The sequence below is a fragment of the Nelumbo lutea genome, chromosome 8 (genome assembly GCF_056320005.1).
Source record: "Nelumbo lutea isolate HS-2025 chromosome 8, American lotus-T2T, whole genome shotgun sequence".
NCBI classification, from domain to species: Eukaryota; Viridiplantae; Streptophyta; class Magnoliopsida; order Proteales; family Nelumbonaceae; genus Nelumbo; species Nelumbo lutea.
Window position 1 is genome coordinate 31207448 of NC_142691.1, and position 22640 is coordinate 31230087.

The following is a 22640-nucleotide window of genomic DNA, read 5'->3' on the forward strand; positions in this document are numbered from 1 at the left end:
TGTGATCCTCTTCATGGATCAGAAAGATGATCCTTCTAAGGTTGTTGATGTATATTTTTTATCAGAAACTAAAACTTCTAAGGTACTTCGTATACATCTTGTAGACACTTTTTTGCTGTTTTCTTTCTTTTTTTAATTTCTCTTTGTACTTTAAATGACATCCTCATAAATTTTCTTATGATATATACAGGGGAAGGCCTTACATCAAACTACTCTAGATTCATCATAAACTTGTGGATGTTCTCATTGTTTATTTTGGTGGCATGTTACAATGCAAATCTAACTTCCTTCTTAACGGTGGAGAACATTACGCCAACTGTTACAAGTATTGATACATTGCGCAATGATGGAAGTTATGTTGGTTGTTATAAGGACTCCTTCGTGTGCAATCTTTTGATCAATAACGGATTCAATAAAAAAAAGCTTAAAAAGCTTTCGACACGAATCGAATATGCAAATGCTTTATCAAACAAAAGTGTTGCTGCAATTGTTGAAGAAGTCCCATACATCAATGTATTTCTAAAACTGTTTTGTAGTCAGTTCGCTATGGCTGGATCAACTATTAGAACCGGAGGATTTGGCTTTGTAAGTATATATCTTCATCTTTTTTTTTTCTAATATTTTTTTGAAATATCATTCACATATCATTTATCCATCTTTTTTAGAAATTGATATAATTAGGGTAACGTTGGAGACTTCCATGAATCTAACTATTAGCTGCATCTGATCCGATTTTTAATCGAATACCATTAACAACTCTATCTGATGATGTGGTAATCACTGATGACATGTCACCATTACTCCTAATATGCCCCCTCAAGCAAATGGGCATGGGAAGCACATGCAGCTTGTCAACTAATGATGTAAAGCATGGCGACAGTAGAGGTTGTTTGCTGAAATAGGGCTGTCGAATGAGAGAAGAAGAGGAAGAAGAAGAAGAAGAAGATATGAGATGGGCGGCAGAATAATCCTCAGCCAGCCCTAATCTATTATATATAAGGACATTACATAATGTTACATAAATAGACAAGAATGCCCCTGATTAGTGATGGGACACCTAGTCAAAATAAACACTAACTAAGATTAGATTTAGTAACTAAGGCCCAATAACTAATGACTTAAGACCCAACAAAGATAAACATACAAATTAAGACAGCCGAACCAACACTCCCCCTCAAGCTAAGCATGGATGTCAATCATGTTTAGCTTGCCAAGTAAGTCCACGAATTTCACTGTAGCTAGCCCTTTAGTCAGAACATCTGCAATAAAGATTTGAGTGAGAGGTCATTGCTTAGGTCAACCACTCATTTCCCAGAGATGGTAGAGAGAGAACCATCAGCAGCCCTCATTTTATCTTGGCCAGACATTAAATGATAGGAAGAAAATAGAGAAGACATGTGTGTCATGTGGTCAGTTGCACCAGAATCAATACCTGATCTGGCAAGGGAGGAAGATGGAAGAGAATTGGTCCTTAGACGGGCTAGGGCCCGGCTAAGTACCTCTACCTCATCGGTAGTAAAACCCAAGGACCCGGTTCGAGGGGAATTAGTAGTTTGTCCCATGGAAGAGGAAGTAACTGTAGATGAGTGTTTTGAACCATCATCACTTTGACCTATAGCCAGATTCACACTTGCAGATTGACCCTTCAGATGCTTCTTATCTTTCCTCAATTCAGCTGGCTTCAGATGCGGATGGAGAACCCAACAGGTCTCTTTCACATGCCTTTCCCCTCCACAGTGGGTGCACTTCACATGTCTCTTGTCAGAGTGCCTATTTCCCTTTTGATTTGTAGAGATTAGGGCCAAATGCTCCATAGACTGTTCAGCTAGTTTTGTTTGAGTATCAACCTGCATCTCTTTTCTTCTCACCTCTTCATTCCTCATAAGGTAGTAAACATGATGTAAGTCTGGCATTTCATCCCTTCCCAGAATTTGGGACCTTATGCTCTCATATATAGGTTCTAGGCCATCAGAAACTTAAATGCTCTACCCTCTTCAATTTGTTTGTCATGCTTTTCCTCGTCTCCGACACTCTCCCAATCAATAATAAGGTGGTGATCTAACTCTTCCCATAGTCCTTCTAGTGTAGCAAAATATGTTGCAATACTCATATCTCCTTGCCTCAAGGCAGCAATGTCTTGATTCAGTCTGTAAATTCTGGCATTATTCTTTTTTTGCCCATAGGTTTTAGAAACTTTTTCCCATATCTTGGCAGCCGTGGAGAAATGTTGAACAGTCCTAGCTACTCTTGGAGTCATTGAGGCAAGTAGCCAGGACATAACTGTAGCATTCTCCTTGTGCCAAGCTACATATTCAGCACTCCCCACTTCTGGTTCCTTCTTCTGCCCGCCCAAGTAACCAGTGAGTTCCCGGGATGTGATGAAAAGCATGGCTGAGACAGACCATTCCCTAAAGTTGTACTCATCCAACAACACACTTGTGATCTGTAGGCTGTATAAACACTAACTAAGATTAGGCCCAGTAACTAAGGCCCAATAACTAATGACTTAAGACCCAACAAAGATAAACATACAAATTAAGACAGCTGAACCAACAGAGGTTTCGTGAAAATGTCAGCGAGTTGATCAACAGATGGGATATACTGAATGTAAAGTGCACAGTTGAGAAGGAGATCTCATAGAAAATGGAAATCAACTTGAATATAATGGGTGCAAGTGTGAAAATTGGGCTGAGAAGCAAGGTAGCAAGCACCTACGTTGTCACAATGAAGAGCTGGTTTAGTGTATGTTTGAGATACTGAAGAACGTGTTAGGCTTGCCGTCCAATGCTCATAAGTGGGAGTATGTAAAAACTAGCAGGCCTTGTTTACTACGAAGCTAATATTAGGCCGAGTGAGAGTGGGATACTAGAGACCCCCAACAATACTCTGATATTGAGAGGGATCAGAGAGAGGCGAGCCATGTAGTTTTAATAGCTTGGTAGAGGCTGCAATTGGAGTTGAAAGAGGCTTGACTCTATCAAGGCCAGCACGGTGAAGAAGATCAATAATATACCGTCAATGGCTGAGATAAAGACCATTAGTATTTCTGTGAGCTTTGATCCCCAAAAAATAATGTAAAGGTCCAAGGCCATTTAGCTTGAAGGCATGAGCCAGACCATGAATAAGAGACTGAATGAGGGATGGAGAGGTCCCAATGAGCAACACGTCATCCACATACAATAGTAGATAGACATGGTGATCCCCTCTGGAATATATGAACAATGACGGATCACAACAAGAAGCCCAACATCCCAACTCAGTAAGTTTGGTACTTAGATGAGAAAACCATGCTCGTGAGGCTTGATGAAGCCCATGTAGGGCTTTAGTTAATTTGCAGACATGAGAGGGGTGATAGCATCTTCAAAGCCCATCAGTTGACGCATGTAAATGTTTTTTGTGACAAGCCCATTGAGGAAGGTATTGTCGAAATCCAATTGGTGAACATCCCGCTGCTGAGAAGTAGCAAGAGACAAGATAGTACAAATGGTGGCTGGTTTAACAATAAGGCTGAAATTGTGAGAAAAATCAATCCCCGGTATTTATGTGAAACCCTAAGCTACTAAGAGGGATGTTATAGTTCTGATTTGCACTAGAATTCTGTTAGTATTAGTGCTAGAGAAGTATTAGAAGAGATACTAGAGAGAATAAAAGAAGAAGAAGGAGAGAAGAGAATAGAGAATAAGAGAATTCTGGTTCGAACTAGAGAGCATAATTCTTCTCTCTAGTCGGCCAGGTTATATTTAAATGTTTCTATCCTATAAACAAAAGACTATTATGTCCCTATTTAAGTATGGGACACATCACTTAATATAAACATTACACATCAGCTTTAAATTTAAATAGAAAGATTAAAATACCCCTATACAATTGACACTAACACTCCCCCTCAAGTTGTTGAATATATATCATATAGTCCTAGCTTGTTACATATGTAGTGCACTCTTCCTCGACTCAATCCTTTAGAGAACAAGTCTGCCCATTGACTCCCCGTGTTAACATATGCATTATTTATCACTTCACTAAGTACCTTCTCTCTCACAAAGTGACAGTCAACTTTCTATATGCTTTCTTCTCTCATGAAATATTGGATTAGAAGAGATGTGGACTGCAGCTTGGTTGTCACAATAAAGGTTCATTGGAGTGTCAATCGAATATCCCATCTACTGTAGAAGATTTATCAACCACACTAATTCACAAGTGGTATGTACCATGGCTCTATATTCAGCTTCTGCACTGCTTCTTGCCACAACTGTCTGTTTCTTACTTTTTCATGTCACCAGATCACCCCCAAGGAAAGTACAATAACCTGTGGTGGATCTTCTGTTAGATACAAAACCAACCCGATCAGCATTAGTGTATCCCTCTATTTTGAGATTTCCTTCACTCTTAAATATCAAGCCACGACAAGGAGCTCCCTTCAAATACCTTACAATCCTTAGAACTACATCCCAGTGGTTAGTTAGCTTAGCTTACCCACCATCCACCTGTACCTTCTAGGATCTTCAAATTCTTCACCCATATCATTGCTCAACTTGGTATTTGATTTCATGGCAGCTAGAGATATTGGCTGGTTTGGCACCTAATAATCCAGTTTCTTCTAACAAATCAAGAACATATTTCCTTTGACACAAATTAATACCATGCTTAGACCTTGCTACTTCTATCCCCAAGAAGTATTTTAATTTACCAAAGCCCTTGGTTTGAAAGTGTTCCTGTAGGAAGGTCTTCAACCTATCAATTCCCAATCTATCGTTGTCAGTAATGACAATATCATCTACATATACCACCAATAAGATCTTCCCAGCATGCGAATCATGACTGAATACTGAGTGGTCAACCTAATACTTTTTCATACCAAACTGCCTTACTACTTTACTGAATCTACCAAACAATGCATGAGGAGACTGCTTAAGTCCATAAATGGCCTTCTTTAGTCTGCACACTTTACCATCCTCCTCTTGAGCAACAAACCCTGGTGCTTGCTCCATATAGACTTCCTCAAATGGATCACCATATAAGAAAGCATTCTTAATGTCAAGCTGAAAGAGAGGACAATCATAGATAGTAGCTAGAGATATCACAACATGGACTGGACCAATTTTAGCAACGGGAGAGAAGGTCTCCGTGTAGTCAATATCATATGTTTGGGAATACCCTTTGGCGACCAGTCTAGATTTTAACGCTCCCACATATGATTATGAGTTAAGGTGGAGAGTTCTTCCATTGCATGGTGCCACCCTGGAGAGGCAAGGGCTTCCTGGATATCTTTAGGAACGAAAATAGAAAGCAACAAAGAAATAAACTAGCGATGGGAAGTAGAAAAGTGAGTAACAAAAACATAATTAGAAATGGGATGAAGTGTGCAACTGCGTTTACCTTTCTAAAAGGCAATAGGAAGATCAAGGTCAGAAACCGGGGTTGTAACTAGTGTGGGAACAACTGCTGGATTTGTCAATAGTGATGAAGCTGGAGGAACTGGTATATGTTGTCAATGTGTATAGACTTGACGAATGGGTGGCCATTCAACAAGAAATTGCACCAGAGGCAAAGACTTGGTCACAACTGGAACAAGTGGAATGGGGTCCTTAATGGAGATTGGAAGAAAAGGTGGTGAGGAAGAAGAAACATCACCTGACTTTGAGAAAAACGGAGTGGATTCCACGAAAGTAACATTAACACACATTATTTTATTTGGACCCCAAACATCTAAATGAACTAAAGAAAAAGGACTCGATATACGACTATCAATCCTAGGATTAAAGGGAACACGATGATGTTTCCTCAACTAAATGAACTAAAGAAAAAGGACTCGGCATACAACTATCAATCCTAGGATTAAAGGGAACACAGTGATATTTCCCCAACTGAAAGATGACTCAACGACGGAATGAGAGACTTCAACACTTTAAGTGATGGATGACCAAATCTACAGTGTCGTATTGGCCGTTACGTATTGTTCCGAGACCCCTCCGATACGCCCCTTAGTAGAAAGCTTGGTGAATTAAAAAATATGAAATAAAAGGAGTTTCTTGAAGAAAGGAGGAAGAGAGAAGGAGAAGAAGAGAATTTGAAAAGAAAGGAGAGCAAAATTCTAGCCGCCTCCTTCACTTATTATTTATATTAAAAATAATAGAGCAGTACAAAGACAACTATACCCTTATAGGGCAGCAAGACATAAAATAGCATATATAAGACACAAAAACATAATAAAATTTGGACTCACATAACTACTGTGGTCTCCACCTATTTAACAACTAACATAAAACATCTACTCAAAAAAATCATAAAACTAATTAATCTTCAATATTCCTCCTCAAGTTGGGAGTAAATGTCACACATTCCCAACTTGCGTAGATCATGTTCAATCTTGTTCTTTGCCCACCCCTTTAGTGAGAACATTAGCTAGCTGCAACTCTGAAAAGACATAAGGCATATAGACTTCTCCGATTGTTACCCTTTCTCTCATAAAGTGTTTATCAACTTCAATAAATTTTGTCCTATCATGCTGAATTGGATTGTGGGCAATATTGATTGCAACTTGATTGTCACAGTATAACATCATAGGTTTCTCTGCTTTTAACCCAATCTCACTCAAAAGAGATCTAACCCAAAGAAGTTCTGAGACACCATAAGCAATGGATCTATACTCAGCCTTTGCACTTGACCTTGCCACAACCGCTTGCTTCTTACTCTTCCAAGAGATCAAGTTTCCACCTACAAAGGTACACACTCCTGATATAGACCTCCTGTCATCTAAGCATCCTACCCAATCTGCATTTGTATAGGACTCTAGCTTTAGATTCTCATGATTTGAGAAAATAATGCCTCTATTAGGGTGCTTTTTCAGATATGCAAATATCCTCTCAATAGCTTCCCAGTGCTGAACCTGAGGTGCATGCAGGTATTGACTCACAACACTGGCAGCATAAGAAAAATCTGGTCATGTCATACACAAATACAGCAGTCGGTCCACCATTCTTTGATATTTCCCTACATCCTTTACCAACTCACCATCTACACCATTGACTCTATGATTTGGAACAATAGGAGTGTCTACTGGTTTGGTCCCCAGCTTTCTAGTTTCCTACAATAGGTCAAGTACATACTTCCTCTATGAAATAAAGATCCCATGCTTGGATATTGCAACTTCAATCCCAAAGAAGTATTTGATCTCACCAAGATCTTTGATCTCAAATTCTTGCTACAATGATTTTTTGAGATCATCAATCTCCTCTAGATCATTTTTTATCACTACTATATCGTCCACATACACAAGCAGAATTGACACCAGAGCATCTCTCCTCTTCACAAAGAGAATGTGATTAGATTGTATCTATGTGTATCCAAAACGGATGAGTGGCCTCTGAACCTGTCAAACCAAGCCCTAGGTGGCTGTTTCAGTCCATACAGATATTTTCTGAGTCTGCACGCCTTTCCCTTACCTACATTCTCATAAAAGCTTGTTGGAATATCCATATATACCTCCTCCTATAAATCACCGTCGAGGAAGGCATTTTTTACATCAAGTTGGAACAAATGCCATGAATAGGTGGCTGCTAGAGATAAAAGGATACGAACTGAACTCATCTTAGTTACTGGTGCAAAGGTTTCCAAATAATCAACATCGTAGGTCTGAGTATACCCTTTTGCTACCAACTTTGCCTTGTACCTCTCTATCTTGCCATTAGCCCTATACTTCACTGTGAATACCCATCTACATCCAACTATCTCCTTGTTTGGGGGGAGATCAACTATTTCCGAAGTTCAGTTTTTAACTAAAGCATCCATCTCATCTTGCATGGTTGTTTTCCACCCAAGTTTGGAGAGAGCCTTAGTAACATTCCTGGGTATAAACACAAAATCCAAGGAAGAAAGAAAAGCATGGTAGGAGGGTGATAAGGCATTGTAGGAAAGATGGTGTGAAATGCAATGGATTGTACACTTTTTCTTCCCCTTACGAAGTGCAATGGGAAGATTAAGGTCAATGGGATCAGATGCAAGAATGATGTTAGGGGCAGGAGCATTATCATCAGAAAACATAAGTCTCAAGATCAAGAGGAATGCCTGGAACTATATCTGTTGATTCTGGAGTTTAAGAAGGACTGATAGAGAGTGGTTTGGAGTCAACCATCATCTACCGGTGCTGATATTTCTGTGAGGCTGCTCGTAGTGACTCAAGTAACGAAACTGGAGGTGCAGGTGTTGGTTGGCTGAGCTGATGAAGGTGTTGGCTGAACTAATGAAGGCACCAAAGAAATAAGAAGAGGAACAGATTGTGAGTTCTCCTCCCCAAAACTCTCCCCCTGAGGAGAACCACTCAAGAAGAAGGTGGGTTCAAACAAGGTAACATCCATTATGACAAATCTGCTCCTCGACACTGGGTCATAACAGCAATACCCCTTTTGGTTCTAATTATACCCAAGAAAAATATATTTCTTGGCCTTAGGATCCAATTTCTTGCGATGAGGGTCAAGAATGTGAATAAAGGAAACACACCAAAAAACTCTCAGAGGTATATGAAATATCTCCCCATCTGGAAAAAATAGACTAAATGGCACCTTAAACCCCAAAGTCCGTGAAGCAAGACAGTTAATCAAATGCATGGCCGTAAGAACTGCATCTCCCCAAAACTACACAGGAACTGAAGCACACACCATAAGACTCCTTGCCACTTCCACAATGTGTTTATTTTTTCTCTCAGCAACTCCATTCTATTGTGGTGTATATGCACAACTGCTTTGATGAATTACCTCATGTTCTAGGAAATACGTGGTCATGTCCTTCTCAATGTACTCTCTTGCATTATCTGATCTAAAAACCCTAGTTTTCGCTCCAAATTGTGTGAGAAACATCTGGTGGAACTGTCATACCAAGTTAGGAATCTCATCACGTGATCTCATCAAATATATCCAAGAATATCATGTATAATCATCCACAAACAAGAGAAAGTACTAGAATCCTCCCATGGAAGGGATAGGATATGGCCTCCATACATCAGTGTGAACAATATTAAAAGCAAAAGTACTTCTTTTATTACTTGGTTTAAAAGACTGCCTACAATGCTTTCCTAACTAGCAACTCTCACACTCCAAAGTGGATATAACTGAACAGAATCAACTCAAACAACTTTGGGAAAAGACATTTCAAAGAACTAAAAGAAAGGTGTCCCAAGTGATTGTGCCAGAGGTACATGACCCAGATCCTGTTGTTGCTAGCATGTCCCTTCCTATGAGCGCGAACTAATCGGCCTTGCCCGAGCCATCCAGCACTGGAGGCCGTATTTGTGGGGGCGGTCATTCATCGTCAAAACTGATCATTACAGCCTCAAATACCTGTTAGAGCAGCGTCTCACCACTTCCCCTCAGTAGCATTGGGTTAGCAAACTGCTCGGGTTTGACTTCCAGGTCGAATATAAGGCGGGATCCTCTAATCGCGCAGCTGATGCCTTGTCTAGGCGAGAAGAAGACGTGATGGTTCTATGTAGCATTTCCCAACCTCGGATCTCTCTGTTTGATGACATTAAGAAGGCAGCACTACAGTCCCCAGAATGGTCGCTCTTACTGCAGAAGATCCAGACCGGCACGGCCGACCCCGATTGGTCACTTCACGACGGGTTGGTACTGTATAAGGGACGAGTCCATCTTCCAGCAGACTGCCCGTTGATTCCCACCATCATCACCAGCATCCATAACTCCACCCACGAGGGCATTCAAAAAACACTATACCGTGTCCGGTCTGATTTCCATTGGTGAGGTATGAAGACTTCTATTCGAGATTTTGTCCAGAATTGCTCCACATGCCAACAACACAAATGGGAAAACCTACACCCAGCAAACCTCCTTCAGCCCCTTTCCATCCCATCGCAGATTTGGGCCGACATCTCCATGGACTTCATTGAGGGACTTCCCAAGGTAGGGGGCAAATCAGTTCTCTTTGTGGTAGTCGACCGCTTCTCTAAATATGCGCACTTCATTCCTCTATCACACCTGTACAGTGCCACTTCGGTTTCCCTCGCCTTCTTTACACATATCTTTCGCTTACATGGGTTGTTGGAATCCATCATCAGCGATAGAGACCCGGTCTTCACTAGTGCCTTCTGGAAAGAGTTATTTCGACTACACGGCACCACCCTGGCCTACTCATCAGCTTACCAGCCACAAATTGACGGTCAGACGGAAGTGGTTAACCGCACTATCGAGATGTATCTCCGTTGTTTCGTAGGCGATCAACCTCGACGGTGGTTGGAATGGCTTCCTTGGGCTGAGTACTGCTACAACACAGCCTACCATTCCTCCCTCGGCATGACTCCCTTTCGCGTCGTTTACGGCAGGGATCCTCCCCGCTTGCTGTCCTACGAGCCTGGATCTACTCGCTTGGACGCAATCGATCACTCCTTACAGGACCGCGATGCCCTCCTCACCGACATCCGCATTCGCTTACAGCAGGCCCAGCTCCGCATGAAGCTCCACTATGATAAGCACCATCGGGAACTGTCGTTCGATCCAGGACAATTTGTTTGGTTGAAGCTCCAGCCCTACCGGCAGCGCTCCTTGCGCCACAAGGCTGCCCCGAAGCTGGCCCCTAAGTACTATGGGCCCTACAAGGTTCTGTGACTGATTGGCAGTGTGGCCTACCAGTTGGAATTGCCAGAGACTAGCCGAATTCATGATGTCTTCCACATCTCCTTGCTGAAACCATTTATGGGTGTTCCCCCGGACCAAGTTCCCTCCTTGCCACCCTTGAAAGATGGCAAACTCGTTCCCCAGCCTAAAACTGTCACTGCTCTCGTTTTAATCGTGGAATCCTTGAAGTCTTGGTGGAATGGTGTGATCTACCACCAACAGAAGCCACATGGATCCCATTGGCAGAGTTCCAAGCCACATATCCAGCTTTCGAGCTTGAGGACAAGCTCGTAGTCCAGGAGGGGAGTAATGTTATGGACGCCTTCCTTGGGAAGACGTACCATCGCCGCCGGCAGCAACAGGCCCCGGGCCCACCGCCAGCAACAACAAGGATTCAGTGATGCTCATCCTACCCAGTTCGGCAACAGCAGCCTTATCTAGATTAGATTAGCTCATTTTGCTTGTTCTTATCTTATTGTTCTTATCTCTTATCTTATCTTGTTAATAGCTTATCAGATTAGGATTAGCTTAGCTTATCTTATCTTGTTAGTAGCTTATCAAATTAGGATTATCTTATCTTATCCTTAGCAAGATAAAACTGGAAGTCTCCCTATTCAGCAAGGAGACTCCCTTTGGTTAGGACTCTTGTAATCTCCTATTTAAGGAGACCCCATTATTGAATGAGATATCAAATTATTCAGTCAAGAGTGAGTTAGGAGAGTTGGTGATCTCTTGGACAAATCACCGAAGGTGCCAAGATAGGTTCATCACGAGCAGGAAGGAACAAGGGCAAACGGGAGGTTTTCCCCGTGGATCGACCCGTGACGAGATCCTATTCCTGGGCCCTCAACAGTCACCTTGCATCCAAAATATAGAAATGTAATAGGAAACAAAGAGGACTCCTCTCTTCATTGTAACTTGCCCTTTGAAAAAAGGTGAAAAAGACTTGAAGAAACATACAATCTCAAGAAATGTAATATTTTGGGCATATGCGTTTTTCTAGAATGATGGTCAAAACATCTATTCCCCTTTTAAACAATTGAGTGCTCGAGAAAGATACATTGGAGTAGTGTTTTCAACCCGCCGTTGACCTATTCGTTCGAATCATTCAAACCGTCACCCGGCTAGGATTCCAGGTCCAGTTCAGTCAAGACCCGTTAGATGGTCAAAAACCATTGACTTGGTCAAGACCCATTCAACCCAGCCGATTCAACCATTGACCCATTCGACCCAGTCACCGGGTCGTGGGTTGCACACTCAATGTATGCAAACTTTCGGAGGCCATAACTTTGAACTCCTATGTCCAATTGAGGTGATTTTTTTTGGTAACTTTTCGAGATCTTTGCGTTCCAAGGGGCTATAGAGGCCTTGCCCCACTAATTTTGAAAAAAAAAACCCTTTTTTGGCCTCAAATTGCAATTTTTCATATTTTTTATAAATAAAAAATTAAAAACTGAATTAAAAAATCTTAAATTAAATATGAAAATACATATAACATATCTAAAACATATTTATACATTATTTATTGATAAAATATATATTTATACATTTATATATATATATATATATATGATGATGTGGCATGGTCTGAACCGTGACCCAGCCGGTTTTTTAAACCACTCCCTGGATTGCTTGCATGTCATCTAAAACCACTCCCTGGATTATTGACTCTGGAGCCTCAGATCATATGACCGGGACTCCAGGTGTGTTCTCTTCTCTCTCTGAAACCTCCACATCACAAACTGTTACACTTGCCAATGGGTCCTCATCTCCCATATGTGGTGTTGGTAATATTGACATGGCTCCTGTGCCCTTATCATCTGCTTTATATGTCCCTAAGTTTCCATTCAATCTTATGTCTGTTAGTAAAATAACCAAAGTTCTTAACTGTTCTGTTACCTTCTTTCCTTCCACCTGTGTTTTTCAGGATCTCAAGACGGGGAAGAAGATTGGTGGGGGGCATGAAGCTGGTGGACTGTACTATCTTGACGGTGGTGGATCTTCAATTGCTCTTCAGACTTCGCTTACTCCTCTACAATGGCACTGCCGACTGGGACATCCATCTCTCAAGGCTCTCAAGATTTTGGTCCCGTCATTGAGTCATTTGTCAGTTTTGCAATGTGAGTCATGTCAGTTTGGGAAACATCGTCGTGTGTCCTTCAGTCCAAGAGTTGAGAGTCGTATGTTGAGTCCTTTTTCTTTGGTTCATTCAGATGTTTGGGGTCCAATCAAAATAGAGTCTTATAATGGGTACAAGTATTTTGTCTCCTTTATTGATGATTGTTCAAGAATGACATGGATTTACTTAATGAAAGAAAGAAGTGAATTGTTTTCTATTTTTCAAAAATTCCATGCTGAAATACGCACACAATTTGGTGTTCCAATCAAAATTCTCTGTTCAGATAATGGTCGTGAATACTTTCTTACTTCATTTCAACAGTATTTAGAACAGCATGGCATTATTCATCAGACATCATGTGCATACAACCCCTCAACAAAATGGGGTAGCTGAACGGAAGAACCGTCAGCTTCTTGAAACTGCTCGGTCTATTCTTCACCACATGAATGTTCCTAAACGTTTTTGGAGTGATGTTGTACTCACTGCATGTTTTCTCATTAATCGGATGCCCTCCTTCATTCTTCATGGTCGGTCCCCCTTCTCTATCTTGTTTCCCACTTTATCTCCATTCCCATTAATTCCTCGTGCCTTTGGTTGTGTGTGCTTTGTCCACAATCTGAGCCCTGGAATAGACAAGCTAGATGCACGCTCAATTAAATGTGTCTTCCTTGGCTACTCACGGACTCAGAAAGGGTACAAGTGTTGTAATCCCATTACCCGGAAGTGCTATGTCTGTCCTGATGTCACCTTTTTTGAGTCAGTCCCCTTCTTCTCAAGTCCGGAAGCACCCTCGTCTCCACCCGCACTTCCTCTTCCTCTCCCTGTCAGTGATCCAGTTCCAGATGTTGTTGTTGGAGTAGACTCATCACCTCATCCCATGCAGATCACCATTGAACGTCCACCAATCCGGCAAGTGTATACACGTCGAACGGCACCGGCCCCTCCTCCAGCTTCTACCTCATCTGCGGATCCTCTCATGGCTCCTATTGTTGAACCCTCAAACCTTGATCTACCCATTGCCTTACGGAAAGGTAAACGCAGTTCTACCCTCTATCCCATTTCCAATTTCGTTTCATTATCTCGTCTTTCTACATCACATCGCCAGTTTGTTTCCCTTTTATCCTCTATTTCCATACCTAACAATGTCCAAGAAGCTCTCAGTTCACCTGATTGGCGGCAGGCAATGGAGGAGGAACTTTCTGCTCTTCAACATACTCAAACGTGGGAACTTACTACTCTCCCACCTGGTAAGCATGCTGTGGGATGTAAATGGGTGTATACTGTGAAATACTTGCCAGATGGTAGTGTAGAGCATCTGAAGGCCAGACTTGTTGCTAAAGGTTACTCCCAGTTGTATGGAGTAGACTACATGGAGACATTCTCTCCGGTGGCTAAGATTGGTTCTGTTCGTGTACTAATTTCCCTGGCAGTTATGTATGATTGGCCTCTGTTTCAGCTTGATATCAAGAATGCCTTTCTCCATGGTGATCTTGTGGAGGAGGTATATATGGAGCAACCACCTGGGTTTGTTGCTCAGGGGGAGGATGGTAAGGTATGCAGATTGAAAAAGGCAATTTATGGGTTGAAACAATCGCCGCGTGCTTGGTTTGGGAAGTTCAGTGAAGTGGTGAAGAGTTTTGGAATGAAGCAATGCCAGGTAGATCACTCAGTGTTCATCTATGACTCAGAAGCTGGGAAGATTATATTAGTGGTCTATGTGGATGATATTGTCATTACTGGCAGTGATAATTTGGGGATTGGCAAATTAAAGGTATTTTTGCAAAACCATTTCCAAACAAAAGATCTTGGAACATTGAAATATTTCTTGGGAATAGAGGTTGCCAGGTCAAAACAAGGTGTAAATCTGTGCCAAAGAAAATATGTTCTTGATCTATTGGAAGAAACAGGACTTTTAGGTGCAAAACCGGCTGAGACCCCTATGGAACCAAATGTTAAGTTGAGCAGTGATACAGGAGAAGTATTTGAAGATCCTGGAAGGTATAGACGACTAGTGGGGAAGCTGAACTTTCTAACTATCACGAGACCCGACATATCCTTTGCAGTCAGTGTGGTGAGCCAATTCATGCAGGACCCTCGTATACCTCACTGGGATGCAATTCTTAGAATTGTGAGGTATCTGAAAGGAGCTCCAGGTCGTGGACTATTGTATAAACCAGGAGGAAAACTTGAAGTAGTGGGGTATACAGATGCAGACTGGGCAGGCTCAGTGAATGATAGAAGATCTACTACGGGCTATTGCACATTTCTTGGAGGAAATCTTGTGACGTGGAAGAGTAAAAAGCAGACGGTTGTGGCCAGAAGTAGTGTTGAAGCTGAGTATAGGGCCATGGCACATACTACCTGTGAGTTAGTGTGGTTGAGGAATCTTCTACAAGAAATTGGGTTTCACATGGATAAACCTATGAGACTGTATTGTGACAACCAAGCTGCACTCCATATCTCATCCAATCCTGTATTTCATGAGAGAACAAAGCACATAGAGGTTGATTGCCACTTTCTGAGGGAGAAGGTCATTGCTAGAGAGATAAACACAGAACATGTGGGCTCGAATGATCAATGGGCAGATTTGTTTACAAAAGCTCTAAACTCAGGGAAAGTGAATCATCTATGTAACAAGCTGGGATTATATGACATATATTCTCCAGCTTGAGGGGGAGTGTTAGAGTGAGCCGAATAAGGGTAATTTAGTAATCTTATGTCAGTTAAGTACTTTGCTTATGTGGCTGTTTTATTAGAGTACTCTGCCCCACACTTAAGTGATGGCAGTTTAGTCTTTGTAAGTGTAATTAGAACCTAATAAGCACAAGGGGGTCGACTGAATGGAAGACTAATCAGTTCGACTAAACCCTCCTGTTCTCTCTTTCTCTTGTCTTCTTCCTCATCTTCTTCTTCCTTCTTCACTGGTTCGGACTACTGTAGCTGCTCCAAAACAGAACTCCTATGCTGAACCAAGCTAGATGGTGTCAAACAAGTGCCTTCTCCAATGGCCACCTCTTTCAAGTTCTCTTGTCACTCTAGCACTCCTGTGACTAATCCCATTGAGTACCGAACTGTTGTTGGAGATCTTTAGTATGCCACCATCACGAGAACCATATCCTTTGTTGTTAATAAAGTTTGTTAGTTTTTGCATTCTCCAATTGATGAACACTGGCTGGCTGTCAAACAAATTCTTCATTACTTGAAGTCCACAATTAATCATGGTCTTCACTTCTCTCCATCATCCTCGGTTGAGCTCACTGACTATACAAATGCTGACTGGGCCAGTTCTCCTGATGACCAGAGATCAATTGGTGGATATGCTATTTATTTGGGCTCAAATCTCATTTCTTGGAGTTCCAAAAAGCAACCAACCGTTGCTCATTCGAGCATTGAAGCAGAATTAAGATCTCTTGTCAATATTGTTACAGAACTCCTCTAGATCCAATCCCTTCTTCACGATCTTGGATACACCTCTCCACCTCCGGTATTGTGGTGTAATAACATTGGTGCCACTTAACTTGGCCTTCAATCCTATTTTTCACACTCGAACGAAGCATGTGGAAGTTTATTTTAACTTCCTTTCCCTATGCAAAAAGTTATCACCCGATTCAAGTTTATTTTATTTCTCTCATAACTTTTTTGTTTCTCTTGTTCAAACCATGGCCATCTGAAATCAACACGTAGATGAAGTTTTCTCTCAACTTAGTGACCTTCTAGAGTCTAAATCACAGCCATTAATCATTGGGCAATCTTAATTCCCTAATGCATGCTAATGAAAAATTTGGAGGTCAACTGCTTCAGAACTCTAAGAAGCTTTAGAATTTCATCTCTTCTTGTAATCTGGTGGATTTAGGCTTTAAAGGACCTAAATTTACCTAGACTAATGGATGACAATTAGATGACCCAATTTGTGAAAGGTTGGATTGAGCTCTAGCTTCAACAAATTGGTTGCAAGCCTTTCAATTGGCTTGGGTCAATCCAACATCTATGGATTATAAGAAGTGACCATGCATGCACCAATAGTGGTTCATACTAGCAAGGAGAGGAGGTGAGGAAGGTTTGCATTGCACTTTGAAAAACTCTTGGTCTAAGCACCCAAACTACCAAAATGTTGTGGAGAATGCCTGGCTTTTCTCTTTTAGAACGTTTACTTAATGTCTTAATGACTTACACTCTTGGAGTGGCGATTACATTGGCGGTTGGAAGCAATGCATTTTCTATTAGAGAAAGACTACAGGAAATTTAGGGGAGCGAGAGAGCAGAACAAAACATTGCTAAGGAGAGAACACTGTTGATTACTTGCTTGAAATGGAGGGACATTGGAGGAAAAGATTGAAATACTATCGGCTTACTAGTGGGGAAGAAGGAAGAAATTTGTTAGTTGACTTCGTAAGGATGATGGGTCTTGGACTAATGAACCTCATGAAATAGGTCTTATCAATGATTAATTTATGAATCCCTAGTCTACCAATCCAGATCTGACATCTCTTGATCATAAGGTGGCTCCTACTGATATCTCTGAAGCTAAGAATATTAATGTGTACTGCTATTTCAAGTATAAAAGAAATTAAAGAAGTCTTATTTAACATTGGCCCCCTAAAGGACCTAGCCCAGATGGCATATCTTCTCGTTTCTTCCAAATAAATTGGGATTGTACCCAAGAATATATTGTGGGGTATATGCAAGAGTTATTTGCTCACCCTCATAGAACCCAAGAAGTAAATGCAACATTGTCCTTATTCCAAAAAATGGAAGATGTGGAGGGAGCAACTAACCTCAGACTTATGGACTTGACCAAAATAGTTGCCAAGAGTATTACAAGAAGATTCAAGACCACCATATGTACTTTGACTCATCGCTCCATTGCCAAGATTATTACAATAAGACTCAAGACCATCATACGTACTTTGACTCATCGCTCCACTACAAAATGCTTTTACACCGAGAAGAAACATTCTTGACAACAGAATTATCGCCTCCAAAATTGTCCATTCTTTGAGAAAGAAGAAAGGAAGAGTTAGAGATTTTCTCCTCAAATTAGACTTCTCAAAGGCCTATGACAGAGTAGAACGGAGCTTTTTAATTAGGGTTTTGTAGTTTCGAGGTTTTTCTGAGATTTTATGCCATCTCATTTACTTCTACATTGCCTGTACAAATATGAGTATGATAATCAAGGGGATTCCAAGGCCTCTAATCCAACCTGAAGGAGGGCTCAGGCAAGATTGCCCATTCTCCCCTTGTCTATTTATATTTTGCCTCGATGTTATTTCCCACCTCTTCATAATTGACATTACAAAAGGAAGACTTAAGGGCATCCAATTTGGGGCTTTAGGGTTTGTTGTTAATAATCTCCTTTTTTCTGATGATATGATTATCTATGGACGGGCTACTATATTGGAGTTGCCTTATATCCACTAGTGCTTAGATAGCTTCTATAGTTGGTCTGGTCAACAAATTAATTTAAATAAATCTGTTGGAACAACAGAATTGTAGTGGTAAAATATTAAAGGAAAGACAAAAATCACAAGGGGGAAAAGTTGAAGATAGAATGAAGATAAGAAGATGGAAAGCCAACTTATGGTTCTAAGTTTTACTCTGTTTTTGACTTCTTGTTCTCTCTAACAAAAAGTTTTAGATTACATGATACAAAAAGGGATTTTACTTTTACAAGTCTAGAACATTCGGCTCACAATTCCCAAGGCTACTCATTAATATATAAGACAAAATATTAAAAAAAATTACACTTACCACTCATACTTTTCAACACCCCCTCTTAATTTGTAATTTTCATTAGAGATATAAAATGCACAAACTTTTCTAAAGCTAGAGGCTTGGTGAAGATATCAACAAGTTGGTTTTTATTCTTGATGAACTTCAAGTCAATTTCTCCTTTCTCAGTTGATTCTCTAATGAAATGGTGTCTCAGTTCAATATGCTTTGTTCTTCCATGAAAAACTAGGTTTTTGGTCAGTGCAATAGCTGAAGTGTTGTCACAGTAGATTTTATCTGGACCATTCTGCACAAACGGAATGTCTTCCAAAAGTCTACTAAGCCAAATTACTTCACAAGATGCACTAGTGGTTGATATGTGTTCTGCTTCAGCTGAAGAGAGTGCTACATTATTGTGCTTTTTGGATGACCATGAAATCATTTTACTTCCCAAGGAAAAAACATATCCAGTTGTGCTTTTTCAATCATCTATGGAACCAGTTCAATTACTATCTAAAAATCCAACCAACTTGTAGTCAGTTTCACATTTATATTTCAGCCCAAAGCTTTTAGTTTCTTTCACATATCTAAGTATTCTTTTGCTACTCCAAAATGAATTTTACTTGATATTTGGCCTTGTATTGGTGAGATAAATCAAAGAACCAACAAGGCTTCTATAGATTGATGCATCTACCAATTCAGCTTCATCTTCCTTTCACAACTTCTCATTGGCAGCCATAGGAGTAGTTAGGGGCTTATAAGTTGACATATGAAGTTTTTTTAACAAATCATCAACATACTTCTCTTGGGACATAAAAATTTCACCATGTCTTTGCTTCACTTGAATTCTAAGAGAGTATCTCATTAACCCCCAAATCAATCATTTCATATTCCTTGGTCATTGCTAACTTGAACTCATTCAACAATTTTGGGTTGTTACTTATATAAATCAAATCATCAACCTAAAGACAAACAAGAATAAAATCATGCATACTGTCCTTGACACAGAGTGATGGATCGTCTGGACTTTTTTCAAATCCATTCTTGTGAAAGTATTTATCAATCTTGTCATTCCATGCTTGAGGTGCTTGCTTTAAGCCATACAAAGCTTTTCAAAGTTTGTAAACCTTGTCATCTTTTCCATCTATTACATATCTTTGTGGTTGATCAACATAGGCTTCTTCTTCTAAATCTCCATTTAGGAAGGCTAATTTCACATCAAATTGGAACATTTGCAATTTTAATTGAACAAGTGCAAGCACAATTCTAATTGTTTCCATTCCTGCAGCTGGTGCAAATGTCTCATGGAAATCTACCCTAGGTTGTTGTGTATAGATTTTGGCCACTAACCTTGCTTTGTGCTTTTTGGATTAAGCCATCTTCATTAAACTTTGTTTTGTAAACCCATTTTAATCCAATTAGCTCTTTTTCTTTAGGTTTATTAACCAACTCCCGTGTCTTGTTCTTCTCAATCATTTCAATTTCTTCATCCATAACTTCCATCCAAACTTCTTTCTTTGAACCTTCTTCAAAGTTTTCTTGTTCTAGTGCAAGAAATGCAACATCGTATGAATCAAAGATTTCTTAAAATGTACCTGATGGAGGATGATTTGGCCTGACCTACGAAACGGTGACATGTGGACTTGACTCAGCACGAGTAACAACTCAATATCGTGGCCTAGTACAACCAAGTAACGAGCCCATAAAGCAGCTCGCAGAAGAAGGAGCTCACCACAACGCGAGCTCCGGGTTCCCCGAGCTACCTCAAAAGGGATATTCCGAGGCAACTTTAGCTTGCGAGCTAGGGAAACCAGCTCGCCCGAGCCCCCAAGCAAATAAGTCATCCCAAGGACCAATTCTACTAAGGGTAACACTGAAGTATTCCGAGCTCGCTACAAAGTAGCTCACAAATGAGCAGCACGAACGTTCCTCAGGAAGCTTCTATTTGACAGGTCGTACCGATCAGACTGTGCCACGTTCCTTAACTGACGACGTAGTCCTTGTCCTTTCGAAAGTTTGCACCCACGTCTCTTAGCAAGCGGAGGCGCGCTTGCCCTTTGGAGACGTGTCACTCACCCGGGCAAGGAGTACGTTGCAATGGCCACCTGCGCAGCCCTGGCAGGTAACGACTGTGGCAGGGGCCCAGTGGCGGTTACGCCCGATCTAACAAGAATGCCCCTATAAAAGCCCTCAAGGCAGAAGAGAAAAGGGATTTTCAGACTTTGGAATATTTTAGCATTCTCATACCTTAGACTGAATACATCATCGCTCGCGAGCTAATCTCTCGAGCATAGTGATAAAGCGACCTACACTCTTAGCTACCGCACTCTTCTTTTCTCTTTCCTCTGCGTTCTAACTTAAGAATCGGAGTATTCCCACCGGGTAAAATCCCCGGGAATCCTTCCTTTCTATCTTCTCAGGTGCTGTCTGTTGCCAACCAGGAGCTAGTCAGCAGCCAACTAGGAGTGCCCGGATCGTGCCGCATCATTTGGCGCCGTTTGTGAGAAACGCTTCTAAAAGCCTTCCTCTAAGCTTTCACAGTTCCTTCTTTCTGAAAACTTAGCATTCATGGCTTCTTCAAGCAATGTCGGACGTAGCATGGAGATGGACATCGCCAGGGAACAACTCCAGGTCCCCGTGGTTTGCATTGGGCAATTCACCATTCCCCTCTTGGTGGACGGAGTCCCTACCCTGAACGTGCCACGAGGAGTGGCGCCTGTGAGTGTCCCCCTTCCCCTCTCTGTTGAGACAACCTTCGCTGAACCAACTGTTGTCCCTCTGGCGACCAGCCAGAACCAGCTCGACAACCTAGTGCAGTCCATGAGGGCCATGCAAGCCCAAATGCAGCAGTTTCAGCAATTTCAGCTCTACCAGCAGCATGTACTGCACCAAGTCTCTCAGTACCACTATCAACAGCAGTTCCCTCAGCTGCCTCAGCCTCAGCCTCAACTCCCTCCCAGGCACCTGGCCTCGCGACAAGCTAGGTCTCACCGCCAGAATGAACGCCCTTCTCGCCAAGAAGAGGCTTCCCAGAACCCCCCTAAGAGCCAAGCCTCCTCCAACGGTAGAAAGGAAAGACCAGTTACTCCGGTCTTGTCGCGGGCAGTCAGGTCGGGAGGATCCCAACTTGCCGGGCCTACGTCACCCCAGCAATTGAAGTTCGAGGCCCCACTCCCGGAGATTCAGTTTGAGATCCTGGCTACAGACTCTAAGAAGGACCCTTCTGTCCGCAGCCATCACCAGTGGCCCGAGTCGCTTTCTTCAAAGACTATCCCTGACAGTACGGAGGCGAGCAGCACCAATGCCGAGCCCACCAAAGAATCAAAGACGCCGCTGCCAAGCTCACAGAACTACCACCCACAACCTGCCCGAGCTCAGAGGCAGGGAAGAGGTAAGCTCGGGTGAAGTTAAAACTCCCCTCCTTTTTGTTCCATCCCCCCTGTCTCCCGAGCTCCTGGTTGTTCCAATGCCCAAGGACTTCAAGCTCTCCCCTCTCGACAAGTATGACGGGTCGTTCGACCCAAATGATCATGTAGACGCTTTCCAGTCACAGATGCACCTGGTGAGGGCCAATGAGTCTTGCATGTGCGTGGCCTTTTCCACCACTTTCAGAGGAGTGGCCCGCACATGGTATCGGAACCTGGCACCCGGATCGATAAGAAGTTGGGCGCAATTCGAGCAAGCCTTCACGTTCCACTTTGTCACCAGCAAGCGGTGCCCGCGAACTGAGGAAAGCCTTCTCAGCATAGTCCAAAGAGAGGGAGAGTCCATCTGGGGCTATATCAAGCGGTTCAACGATGCATGCATGCAGATACCGTGCCTGGATCCCGTAGTGCGCCTCGCAGCAGCCAAGAAGGGCGTGATGCACAAAGAATTCAAGTGGCACATGGTTGTCAACCAGCCGGCGACCATATCTGAACTCCTCAAGCTCGCGGATAGGTTCATAGCCACGGAAGAGGAGATTAACCAGAAGGGCGAGAGCGCCCCTGAAAAGAGAAAAAGAGGAGAACCTTCCAGCCAAGGAGATAGCCGAAAGAAGAAGAATGTAGCTCGGGGGGCAAAGCTGGGTCAGCCATTCCGAGCCCTCGTAGCGGACCGAACTGACTACACCCCACTGAATGCGAAGCGGGCTGAAATCCTGATGGCGATCAAGGATGCCCCGTACGTGAAGTGGCCACCCCGCCTAAGGG

At 42.1% G+C, this 22640-nt stretch overlaps 1 protein-coding gene across 4 annotated transcripts in view; it reads left to right on the forward strand.

Annotated features, from left to right (window-relative positions):
- LOC148843691 (glutamate receptor 2.8-like) overlaps positions 1–22640 on the forward strand; it is a 57775-nt gene that overhangs the window by 20538 nt on the left and 14597 nt on the right. For all 4 annotated transcript variants that reach the window (XM_088956684.1, XM_088956683.1, XM_088956686.1 and 1 more), the window contains exon 4: positions 191–585. In XM_088956684.1, the coding sequence (XP_088812810.1) occupies positions 191–585 (395 nt within the window). The remainder of the gene's footprint in view (positions 1–190; positions 586–22640) is intronic.